Source organism: Bombus huntii, chromosome 15, assembly GCF_024542735.1.
Source record: "Bombus huntii isolate Logan2020A chromosome 15, iyBomHunt1.1, whole genome shotgun sequence".
Lineage (NCBI taxonomy): Eukaryota > Metazoa > Arthropoda > Insecta > Hymenoptera > Apidae > Bombus > Bombus huntii.
The window spans coordinates 2,043,645-2,056,980 of record NC_066252.1 but is presented as its reverse complement, the minus strand read 5'-3'; the positions used below and the strand labels follow the sequence as shown (position 1 = coordinate 2,056,980).

Genomic DNA, 13,336 nt, shown 5'->3' with positions numbered 1-13,336 from the left:
GTTTATGGGAATAGCCAAACCTAGTAATCGATATAATTTATGGTTTACGTTACAATACCGCATAACACCGCTTTTTACTATGTTTAATTGCGTTGTTTCTCTCCATGTGTCCCTCACATTCTCTACTTTAGCAGTTAGCTAGAAATATGAAAGTCGTATATCTGTGAATGAAGAAAATACTTAATTTGAACTAATACTAGATTTATCAATTTTATTATAATGCTTTTGTAGTTGTTAGAAATGGGATGCCGTTTTTGACGAGACAATGTTATCTTTTATTGAAAACATAATTAATACCTATTTATATATATACTGTCCATTTTGTTCATAACTCCACTTTCATAATCCTTTGTGTATTGTATATTAAAGTATATGCATATATACACGCTACAGTACACTCTTGCACAATAATTTATCAATTAATATATTATTAAATTGACGAATTGTAAGTTATTTAAATTATAGAATTCCCTTTCGCAATTTTATATCAAACAGGACAATAAGATGATCCGTGATTTATAAAATTTCAGTAATACAATAGTATTAGTACAATTGTGCGATAGCGTCCAAAAATATAAAAATTTTTTAAACCTAAGTTAAAATAACATTAATATGTGGAATATTAAAAAATTTTAATGTCAAATGGCAATCTTACCTGTTTCTCAAATTCTAAAAGGGAAGGTTTTAAAGTAAAAGAACATGAACAAAATTCTGCCTGATGTTCCTCTTTATTGTTTGAAATGTCATAACGATCAGATATGGATCATGTAAAATTACAGTAAAACGTAAATATGACGAATTCATCATCGTGTATACATATACGTATATGTATATATATAATATATTTATGTATGTATATATAAATTCTTGTACGCCACCAAAAAGGATGCGTCGAGAGATCCAAGAGAAAAAAAAGAACAGTTCAATTATCCCGAACGCCATAAACGTGAATCTCCCTATACTTCAACCGCCATCGATTCAAATTTATGCCTTTTGTCGTTCGATACCAATCACTCTCTCGCTTTATTTTTTAATATTCGTAAAACGAATCACACGTCGCGTGATTGTGATATCACTTCATCCTCATCGAGATCCTAATGAATTCTCCTGCTTACTTTCACCGTGTTTACCCCGACCCACCCTCTCTTTTTTTTAATTACACACCGTCATAAATCTAATTCACAATCATACACTATGTACAATGTCGCGTCTTGCGTAAACGACTCGCTGTTTCAATTAAATTATATTGCTATAGAGCTTTTTCATCTTCGCTTTCCATCTCCTCTACATGACCATTGATATACTTGAATCATATACTTCACGTACTTTATTCATCCTATGCATTTATTCACACGTATATTAACATATTACATGCGTGTACGTAAAATTCCTTCGTGGAATTATTTTTAACAAGAGTCTTTTCTGCATGAGCAACGAAATTTCATGGTGGCAGTGAAGAAAAAATTCGTTTCAAGGCTAATTTTCGCCTAACAAACGAATTCAAAAAGCCTAGTAACAGTAATTTTGTCTCTTCTTCTTTTTGTAAGATTTTCTCTTTGTCAGTGAAAAGTTAAGAAAAAAGTTTTGCCCGCGAATGTGACTGAGAAGACGTCTAATGCGAGCAATTTTCTGTGATACGATGAATTTCACAGTGATAGCGAAGAATAAAAAAAAAGTTGTTTTCCTGACTAATATCGGCCTAAAATTTAAAAAGGCTAATGAAATCTAATTTTTTTTAATCTTCAGTTGCATTGAAAAATTAGGGAAATTTCTTAAAAATTGCTCGCACGAAATATCAACGAGAGCTTCCGCAGGAGAAACGAAATCACACACTAGCAGAAGAAAAGTTGGATCTTTTGGCTTCTTTCGATATTTGAGAGGCAACAAGCTTGAGCATATTCGATTGATAGTCGTGAATATGTTTTATGTAAATAAAATATTCGAGAACCGATTATTTCATAATTTTTCAAATACGTATTATTAAAATATAATTAGATATAAAATTACTCTGGATGCAAATCTTGTTATATATATTATATAACAACCTAGTTGTACCACATAAGTTTCAAACACATGCCATTTAAAATTCAATTTTATATTAAAATCCAAATTGTTTATACTTTTGTTTGAAAGAATTGACTAAAACATAAAATATACAATTATCGAATTTGGACACAAAATAGTTCTTATGTTACTTTTAAACATTTAATTAATTCCAAAATAAAACTAATAAAGCATCTAAAACGATACAATATTTTTATTTATATTTCAATCAGAGTATACCCAAACCTGTAAAGTAACATTACCGAACAAAGTGATCCCAGAACGATCGAACGAGCTCCAGTGGCGATTTCCAACTGGTCGTAGGTTAAACATAAGAAACTGCTAATATACCGTGATTAAACGATCGCAGTAAGAAACAGCAGGTCATGACGAACAGGGATGGAAGGTTTACGATGCATCCGGATCTAGGCGGTTCTTGCGCCAGTCGTTGATTGCTGGCGGCCAACGTTGCGGTTTCCGTTCTCTCAAGCGCCCTCGCGTCCATGATCCCTGGCAAAGTGGACTGACAGCTGAGATTCAAAGTTCCTCCGGGGAAATGGTGTCGTTCCAGGCGTAGAGTCAGCCCTAGTCGCGTCGAGGATACGATGTTATCCTCTGAGGAGGCTGAGCTTGGCAATTCTCTGGTCAACACTTTGTTCACCTGTTGATGACAGAGGGTGATAGTGAGAGTGAGATGGTAGTGAGATGATCCTTGTCTTTCGAGGTGAAATTTCATGCAAGAGTGGAGAGATGAATGGCGAGTATACTAGAGAACTCTGCACTAAATTTTCTGGTTAATGGAGGGACGTTAAGATAACGTATTTGGATGACTGGAGAAATTTGATCAATTAGGGGATGCATGGATTTAATGGATTATTAATGCGCAGTTTAGACACGAGCCATTTTAAATGTTAAAGTGAATTTAAATTGATAGGAATTAATTAATAAGAACCATTGATACACATTAATAGATAAAATTAAGCTGGATATGGTTATCATAATTTCAACAGGATGATTAATTGTTTAAAAATATCATTGAATAATTCTCTATCAGAATGTTATAATGCAGGGAAAAGAAATGAATATTTAGAATGCAAGTTTTTAAGCATTTATGGGAAATTTGAAGACGTAAAAATGCATAGAATGCACATAATATACAAAAGAATATAAAATATCCAAAGTAGAGTGTTTGTCATAATTCTTAGTAGATAAAACAAATTTCTATCTAAGTCCTGTTTCTTTAGTTGCGTGCATACAAATATCAATTTTCATAAAAATCCGCCTTCTATTAATGACAGTTCTTAAAACACCATCGCAATACGCAAGACGTTAACCGACCATCTAACTGAACTGACTTTCTTGGTTGATGTTCGAGGCAAATTTAATAGGGCAGCTTTCCGTCTGTTATTTTTTTTAAAACGAAAACAGCAGCTGAATGCACAGTAAGCAACTTTAAAAGTATGCTCGAGTCTAAACTGACGGTTTTAATTTCTCCATGCCCCACCACGACGAACTTTTTAAGGGGCCTGAATAAAGGGGCGCGGTCGCGAGAACACTAAACGAGCACCTTTTAAGCGGTTCCCATGATTTTATATCCTTCGCTAGCGTTGAATTTGCAATTCAAAGGCATCGCGCGTTCTCTTAATTTCCAGGACTTTTTATTCTCAATCCTCACCCCATTCCAGTTCAACGCTCGTTGTTTTACGTTGTTACGTTTACGACACCGTCAATTTCGAGAGACCATTCCAACTGGGAAAGTTTCTATGTTTGTAAGTTTCTACGCCTCAATCAAAATCTATCAATTTTTTTGATCAATTTAATCGTGTATCTGATCACTTAGCAATATTACAGATTGATGTACAATATTATCGGATTATAGACGTTTATGAAAATTAATGTTTTTATGTAAATCGATATATTTATTTTATTCTAATATTCTAAAGTATCCTTTTATGTATATATATGTCGGAGATGAAAGAACACCGGAGCCTTTGGAATTTTGGATAATCCCGCAACATTGTAACCTAGAGTCTACTATAGCTGTAATTGAACAATTGTAGTTATTCAATCCGATTGTAATTGTTCGAGAGTTGTGATAATGAGCTTGGGCTCGAGGCGACAGTCAGTCGCCGAACGTAGCCGCGGTCACGGGATGAACGCTTTGTCTAACAAAGGCATGGAATAATTCCATAGCTCTCCTTAAAAGAAATATTCGTGGCGACACGCGACAGTAAACATTCCAACGGTTTCTGTCCTGTGGCTCGCCACACGCAGACCCTATTCTTCGAGTAAGATGATTGCCAGATGTCGATGCGTCTCCGCAGTACATGTTCAGCTAGCTCGAGGGCCCGTTATAAATCTTAAGATTTAGTCAACTAAAGTCCTTCAAACAGACAAACAGTCTTTGTCCCAACTACGGGAAAATAGGGGAGACCTATTTTTCAACGAGCGGCGTCTCCCACTAGCAACTTTCCCTTGAGGGCGGCTAGCATCTTTTTCTAACCACCGATATGGAGATTGACCAATTAGCAGCAACGCCAATTTCCCTTACTTTCTGAACGAAGGCTTTTCTCGACGAAACCGATGATCTCGTGTCCTTAGACACACCCCAATATAGTTTTCCTCTGTGGCATCATCGGGATGGGAAAGTCATTCCCGCTCGCGATCTCATCGATGAAAAAGAGTAACCCCTTACGACCAGTGAATATTACGCGTCCGACTTAGATTTTGTGAGTACGTTCATCTATCATCCCGTCGACCGCGGATTCGTTATTGAACCTAGGATCATTGTCATTAGTTTCTCGAGTACCTAACTACCACGGTTACTTGTCCGGTTCTATAATAATCGTATTTGCACTAGTCAATGTCTTCTCTATTGCATAACGACAACGTGTAACCCAAACGAAGATTCGTTTCACGCCCCTAACCCTAATTCTAATGTAAACCCGACATATATACATTTGTTTGTTTTATTACAAAATAAGTGTTTATATACTTGTCACACCCACTAAATATTTTATATAGTTTTACGTACATTGTATCTAGTCCTGACATTTTTGCATTTTGAAATTTCTCAGAAATGTTTGAGCATCCGGAGTCGAATTGTTATTCCCGATTTAAAATAAGTAAAAATTCGTGAAACGATTGTTCAATCTTTAATTCAAAAATAATTCGGTATCGTTTCTGGATATCGCCTCTCAATTAAAAGAATTCAATATTCATTATTGTTTTCAATTAAAATAATTCCACTTGAATAAATACTGTTTCCATTTTTATACAAAAAATTCTCCAATTAAGAAAAAACAAATTAAATATCCATGCATACCCATTACCTGTATTTTTTCTAAAAATTGATACGTAATATTCAATACGTAATATTACCATTTATTTTCTATATTTAGGTATTATTTCTTTTCCGTGTTCTTCATATGATAAGTTTTGCGAGATTAGAGTTAAAATACCCTTTAAACAAAATTTTTCGATCCAGGTATCTTAATTCCATTTAAGAAAGCTACATTGGCATTGAAATCTGTTTAAATGAGAATATAAAAGAAAAATCAAAATATCTTGTTAAGTTTCCTCCATCAAATCGAACTTTCATCCGAAACATGTTTATTTTTAGTACTTACAAAAATACTTAATCAAACATTTAAAACAAACGTACTTTAGAAAACCCGTTCGTTTAATGGCTAGAAAATCTTTTGAAAAAGGAGAATGCAATTAGGACAGTTCTAATATTGAAACAAGCAATGTGAAACATCGACCAACTCGATACAAGAACGATTCTTTAAAACAAAGTGGGACGGAATCATATTTATCGTCACAGACGATCGTTTATCAAGGAAACGATAAACATTGAGATCAGAGAATCGCCTGAGAGCACCTTTCTTCGTATATCTGGTCTAGGCGATACATTAGGATAGACTGCACCGTATTTCACATTGGATATCGCGCGATCAAACGGACCGCACGTACCTCGCGCTGTTTTACAGATAATAAATGTTTATACACGACATGCTGTGTGTTAAATCGCTAGAAACAGGGCAAGTGCTCGTTCATAACAGTGTCAAGAAAATTCAGCGGTTCTCAGCGGGTTAAATCGAGCCAAAATTTGTAAGAAGGATGACGACAGCTTGTTCTCAAGGATGCAAATCGACGAGTTTCGTTTGGATGAAGAATCGAAGGTTTAATTATGATCCACGTTGAAAGGTCGAATGCTTAACAATATGATATTAAGTGAAATAGAGTGGAATCAAAACTTCCAAAACTTTAAATTAAACGAACGAAGAGAAACAAATAAAAATTAATTGAATTATATGGGTGATATTAAATTGTATTATAATTAAATCGATAATTATCCAATTCTTAATATGTCAAGAAATTCAACAGAATCCACTGTTAAAGCGTTGAACTAGATAAACGAACCCACAAACGAAAAGACACATGAGGGAAAAATCAGAATCGCGGAAGGAAGTTGAGGAAAAAGAAGTCCGCCTCGAGCGAGTCGTTTTTCTAGGCCGACTACAATCAGGAATTCTGAAGTTCACGGATGGCAACGAAATGTCTCTCCAGGCTCTAATACCCGTACATTCTCATAAAACTCTTTCTTTCTCTTACCTCTTTCCCGTTGAGGATAAAGACGAGCTGGGCTGGAGGGTAGCTGGCCGCGGAACTGCATTCCACTTGGAGTGTCTCACCCACTTCGTAAGACGGTCGAAGACCGCGCAGACTGGGTCGTTCCTTTGGTGGGATAGCAACGCTCATGTTTGCCTCGCCGTAGATCGTAAGAAAACTGGGCCCCTCCGAGGACACCTCGCAACCGTACGATCCCATGAGGTTCACCTTACCTGTCGTGTAAATTACTTTGTTACATCGCTGTTCTTTACTTTATTTTATTCGATTAATACATTGGTGACTGGAGTGTCTTCGTACCTTCATCTTGGTCAATTTTGCTGAATTTTTTTCTTATGAATAAATCCTATTCCTCGAAAAGTAAAAACAACCTTAGAAACTCAAAAAAGTATAACCTACCTCAGTAGCACCAAAATATTTTTTTGGAATATTGGAAAAATATTTTTCGAGCCACTTTTTTGAAAAATATCGAATACAAATATTATATACCTTTACGAATTAAATATTCGTTGGATATAAAAGAAGAGGAATAATTGAGAACCGAAGAGATAATATAGGTAGTTTCTGTTACTAAAGTATTGGATTGAATGACTTTTAATGACTTTTTTAATTTATTTTAAATAACATGAACATTTTTCGGATGTAGATTTCATGACAGAAAATTCCTGTCAATATGGAATCAATAAAACAAGAGTAAAATAATACACATAACGGATAGCGAGGGAAAAACAAAGCTTATAATCCATTCGTGACTGATAATGAATCCAACTGCATTTATATAACACCAATGCAGGAACAATGATTAAAACGTTTAATACAACGTATAATAATCATATGCACAGGTAAAAAGTTTGAATAAATTGTACTCTCTGCTCGTATACTATGGGTTCATTGATGTCCTACCGATTAACGCGTGTTTAATTAATGAGCTTTTAAATTGAAAAAAATTTGCATTGCCTTATTTCTGTTAAGACCCTAATTCCCTGAATAACAGTTAAAGAGGATATTTAAACGAATAAATCGAATTAATCTGTTGCTTTTTACTGTATCGAATTAACAATACTTCATTACCATGAAAATTAACTTCTTTCTCAAGTATTACAATATGTCTTGCTATTTTTCCGACCTACTTATTTTTAACGCAATATGACATTTTATGTATCTGTATGGTATTTCCACAAAGATGGGAAATGCGACAGGATTAATACAAGAATATTAAACAATTACGGAATAATATTGAAATGACGAGCCAGTGTTTTGAAATGGAAAAAGAAACAGAATTATTTTCTCATTTTCTATACCTTCGTTAATCTCGAGATATCAAGTGATTATTATGATAAGGTATTACACTTTCTTTCTATGATATGAAATCAGAAAGAAGTTGTTTTCAAATACTCTATGTCATCTCTTAAAAAATATATATTTCCGCATAATTCATAACTTCAAAAATTTCTTTTACACAGCCTCTCTATCGATCACCCCTACCCAAAACCTTCCTTCACGTCGAATCCATACGAACAATATCTAGATGAAACGAATCACTCCCAACCATTTCTCAGCACCAATCTCAAAAAAGCCTTAGCGCAGACAAAATTACCATGCTGTCAGTTTCCTCTTTCACGACTTACAACACGCTCTAATTCCTTTTAAGGAAACGTTCGATCGTTGCCGTTGCCCCATCGATGAGGTTAAACACGAACTCGTGCTTTTTTTGTGAGACTGATTTGAAAAGCATACTTCAGATTTTATTTAGATTTCCAATCAGTGGAACGTGACCCTCGAGGCAGTTACAAAATGTTTTCTGGGAAATCAATATGGTTATTTTGAATTACAATTTTGTTTCGAACGAAATTTCATTAGACAAATTTTCGACAATTAAATCTGGATATAGTTAAATTACAATATTCTGAAAAATCTATTTTTACGCCTTTAGGTGTTTAATGTGTGCTGAATTAAATATTCGAAAGAGGATGGATCCATAGATTTGTACATTCTATAGCTTGATAAATTACAAAGCAAACAAGATATTGTACGAACAGAATCAATTTTCAAATATTTTAAAATAATCTTTTTGTTATAATGAAAGAGCGATAAGAGGGCAATAAAAATACAGGTGAGACGTGTACAAGTTCAAGTCCTAAAAAACATGTTTTCTGGAGTAGCTTTTATTACTTTAGTGAGTCAGAGAACAAAGGGTTAATACAATTTTCTTCGCTCGACTAAATACACCCTTTTCTTAAATTTAAGTAACAAGATTTGCAAAACGTCGGGGAACGTTGTTCTAGAAAAGCATCGTCGACGAACGAAGCTAAATAGAAAAGAATAAGGCATCGCGCCATGGAAATTCATCACAAGATCAGCCTTTTCGATTATAATGAATTAAGAAAATTACGCGGACTACTTTAAAAGCTCGAATGCAAGCACCTTGAAGATTAGAAACCTAATAGCAGGCGTAAGGATGGTGGAAGAACGTAGATCCTCGTGGACCAGTGAAAAATGGGCGGGAATAGAAATTTAATAGGGGCCAGTTTCATTCGCGACGAGGAAAGTTCGTTGGTTATTTAAGTGAAATTTCAGGCAGCCCGTTAACTTTCATCGCCTGAAGTTTCGTAAGATCTCGCAGAATTACTGTTTCGATTTTAATCTAAAATTGCGAAAAAATCGAGTTTCAAGAAGATTTGTTTCTCCTGTTTCACGTTTGCTTAGACATTACGGAGAAGTATTGCAGTTTGTTATGAGGATAAAAGGAAGGAGATGAATTTTCACTGTTTGAGGGAATGAAGATAGTTAATTGCAAGATTAAGGAATATAATAGTGTAGATTATTTCTTATTATTCGCGTTTCTTACTGTATTTTGGATGAAAAACTTAAATGGACGTAAAGAAATGATGGAAAACGTGAGTTCTAGGTGTCTGAACGGCTAAAGGTAATTAAATGTAAAGCTAGAAATACAAATTCAATAATTTAGCCTGTATGATAAATGGATAAAAGATGATAGAAAAGATGTATGCGAGTTTAATGAGTTGAAAAGTCGGAAGAAAAAATATATTAGGACTGATAATGAAATTCATTAGAGTTGAAGAGAAAAACTTACGATTCTATATTTTACACTCTTTTTCTTAAATTTTCCTTGTAAAAGATTTTCATAAAATTAAATATCTTACAAAAACTACCAAGATCAATTTTTAAAATTTCGCTTGTTTTATCATCAATCTCAATTATTATTATACCAAACAGTTTTTTCAATTTCACTAACAATATTGCTTTAATTCTACAAAAGGATCCAGATAATATCTAAACGCAGGATGCTTCAAATCTCTCAGGAAAACTAAGAATCCGTAGAAACAAATCGCGATAGGGCATCCTACTCTTACCGGCATTGAAATGCGCAAACCAATACAGAACCTGAAACGCGCAACCTCGTCGAGGTTCAATTCAGCTCGAAACACTCCCCGCAGCAGTTAACAATTTATCAACACTCGGTGCACATTAAACCGCATAATTTCTTGGTAAATTGCGCTGCTTTCGATGCTACAGCTTCACGACCTCTCGCTCGACAAACCCTCGACAGTCGATCGTCGCGCATGATTCACCTGATACACCCCTTTCCTCGAAATCCATCGATCCTCAGATGCTCGTGAATTTCCCCTCAGACTACGATCGCACAAGCAAAAGCCTCGTCGAGTACGCACGAACAATGATCGTTAAATCGAGCAAACGGGACAAATCGCGTTTCTCTACGAACCTCTTCGATTGTTCGCCTGTCCCAACAGCGTCACCTGTTTGCTGTCGCTCTTGTTCACGTCAACGTATATTCCATCAACGGAGAAATTACGGCCAGGAGGTCTCGAGCCTGGCATGAACCTGAAGAACTCAGCCCCGTCCTTGTACCATTTGACGGAATACAAATCCTCACCGCCCAGATCGTACTCGCATTTTAGTATCACCTTCTCCCATCTTGGGTCCGCCATCTTCGGCACATCTAGCCTTAGAAGCTGTATGGAGGCTCCTGGAAAAATAAAAGTTTCGTACACGTTGAGAATTTTTTAAAAGAGCACGGCAAAGATGTTAGATTTCGTAATTGAGAATTTTAAGGTTTCACAGTGTAATTCCCGTAGGACCTGCGTAGAAAGAAGGGAAGGTCCTCAATTCGGAAATTCGAAAAATTATCCGATTTTGAAGATACGCAAAGCGTATGTACAATGGTTACGAAAGGTATGCACCATTGCATTTATTGTAGCATACATAATTAGGTTCAGGTATATTAAATTCCACGTCATTTGGTAGTACGTTCATATGTTTATAAAACATTGAGTAATTAATAGTACCTTCGTAAGACCGTAAACAATTAGGCAAATAATAGTAGTTTTATACGACTAGAAATAAATCGATACTGTGAAAATGATATAAAAGATTTGCTAAAATAATGCTTGGTGAATAAGTGTGTGTAGTTTTTGTAGCCATTGCAATTACGTGTTACAGAATTTTCTTTTACTGCTCGAATTCATTCCAAGTGATGATAATTAACTTATGTAAATTCGCCTATTTTTTTTATCTTACTTTGTAACTCGTTTTACGACATCAAGCGCCAATAAAGTTTTAACGGATATGCCGATATAAATTTTGAAAGTGGAGAAATGTGATCGAATGTCTTCTCTTTGGTTCTCTTTAATATGGAGAAGTATTTTATGGGGATAGAAAGGTCGAAAGTTGGTGAAAGAAAGGCAGTAAATTTCAAAGCTCGAGAGTAAAAGAGAAATTGGTTTCCATTGATGTTTGGTTTTCCTTGTGGAACTATGTTTGAGACGAAGAGTATTTCATGGGAGGTGAAGGAAGAGCGGTGAGCTTTTATCGGTATCTTCTACCAGTTTCCTTTAAGGCGAAGAATGTAAATAGGAAAGATAAATCAATGCTTGTGAGTTCGATGATTTCGGAACGTTGGGAATAAAATTTTGCTGCAACGATCCCTTTCTCAGTGAAAATATTATGTATAAGGAAAAAATACTACGATGTTATCTGCACGTCAAAGAGATTATTATTTTTTAAGTTAAAATTAGTTTGCACTTGCATTAGTTTTGTTTATTACGTGCATTTATTTCGTGTTGTCAATGTGTAACTCAAAGAATTAATAGACATTTAATGTTACCAGAATTAATCCATAAGAAAATTTAGTAGTTTATGTAGCACTCTAATTTATATAATTTTAATTACTTTCGTTCAGCAATATTTTCGTGATTTTACCAATCTCGTATCTTAACCAAAATTTAGTAATTGAAATTCACTCAATTACTAAACTTCATTCAATTCTCTATTAAATTTCGACATTTTGCATCTTGAACTGTGCGATTCATATATTTTATTGTCTTGTTCAAATCAGATACTTCAAAATATATACTTCACCTACGCATATACCAGACATGCTAGCACTGAGTGCACGGATATCAAGAGAACAGAACTTCCTTCCAAGAAATGAGAACTTCGTAGAAGTTCCTTCATAGCAGTAGCATGTACTCCTAAGTACTATCAGGATTCTAAACACATTTAGTTTATAACAGGATTTTAACGAAAGTGGTATACTTTAAAGTACCTTCATTACATATAATGAGGTCAAAAGTATTATACAGGCAGAAGATGATCGTTTGTGCAAGAATGAATCAAAAGTATGGAATGAAATTATCTCATTTCAAGCTTCATTTCGGAGAAAATCGTCTTTGAAACGCGTAGAATTAATTCTCAATTAACTTCATATTCTTAGTTTTTAATATCAAATTGACAGATGAATCGGTATAGCACAATCCTAGCTACGATTGAAAAACAATTACAAATTTTTGGTAAATGGAGTAAATGCATTAGGCAGACAAAAGATTCACGCAATGGATTTCTCGAAAAAGAAATTTTGTACAAAAGGTTTTCATTTTACGCATTTAACATCCTTTCGCTCGAATAATCGGCGTTATTCTGATTAAGAGATCACCGGGCGGAGCTACAGAGAATATTTAAAGCGTTGAAAAAAAGCTAGTTCATTAACGAACGGCTGTGTGAAAGATGTAAATGCGACAGAATTTGTTCAGCTGGCTAGTCGTGTAAACAAACGACAAAAAGTTTACATTGAAAGCAGCTCGCCCCTAGTCGAACTTCGTTTATCGGTTGGCTGAGCGCAGAAAAAAATAGCAATTATCGGCGTAATGAGTGGGTGTTAAAAAAAAAGAAGCACAAAAATCGTGGAACTCCGAATCTCTACAAGGGAATAATTTTCTCTCGTCCTTCGATCGAGTGTTTAACGCGATTGCATTAATTTGTTTATCTCCCTGCTTCGCCGAGCAATCGTAGCGAATAGTCTGGCTAATTAAAAATATCCGATCGACGAGGTTCGTGTAATTATCGTCCTCCAAAAAGCAATCCAACAGGCTCCAAAATGGGTGTTGCTTGGAAATGGCGCCACGATATTCCCTTTTGCAGCCGATTGTGCGATTTTAACGCATCGACATTTTTAGAATATCGTTTGCATACGTTTCCCAATTGGAGAAAATGGACGCTTGTTTGATTGCATAACATTCCTTTGACTTGATTTTATCGATTACTTACTGTACGACAAAATCGCGGTAATTTCTACATTTACATAGCTCATTCGGATTTTGACATTACTCGAGATTTAAAGTTT

At 35.0% G+C, this 13,336-nt stretch overlaps 1 protein-coding gene across 2 annotated transcripts in view; it reads right to left on the bottom strand.

The window, feature by feature from the left end:
• The window catches only part of LOC126873850 (uncharacterized), a 140,779-nt gene that overhangs the window by 45,783 nt on the left and 81,660 nt on the right, over window positions 1-13,336 (bottom strand). Inside the window, exons 2-4 of one of the 2 annotated variants that reach the window (XM_050635150.1) lie at window positions 10,421-10,684; window positions 6,661-6,890; window positions 710-2,704 (exon numbers count right to left, since the gene is read on the bottom strand). In XM_050635150.1, coding sequence (XP_050491107.1) covers window positions 2,369-2,704; window positions 6,661-6,890; window positions 10,421-10,684 — 830 coding nt within the window. In that variant the 3' untranslated portion in view covers window positions 710-2,368. Of the gene's footprint in view, window positions 1-709; window positions 2,705-6,660; window positions 6,891-10,420; window positions 10,685-13,336 lie in introns of those variants that run through there. The other variant, XM_050635151.1, reaches the window with a different exon arrangement.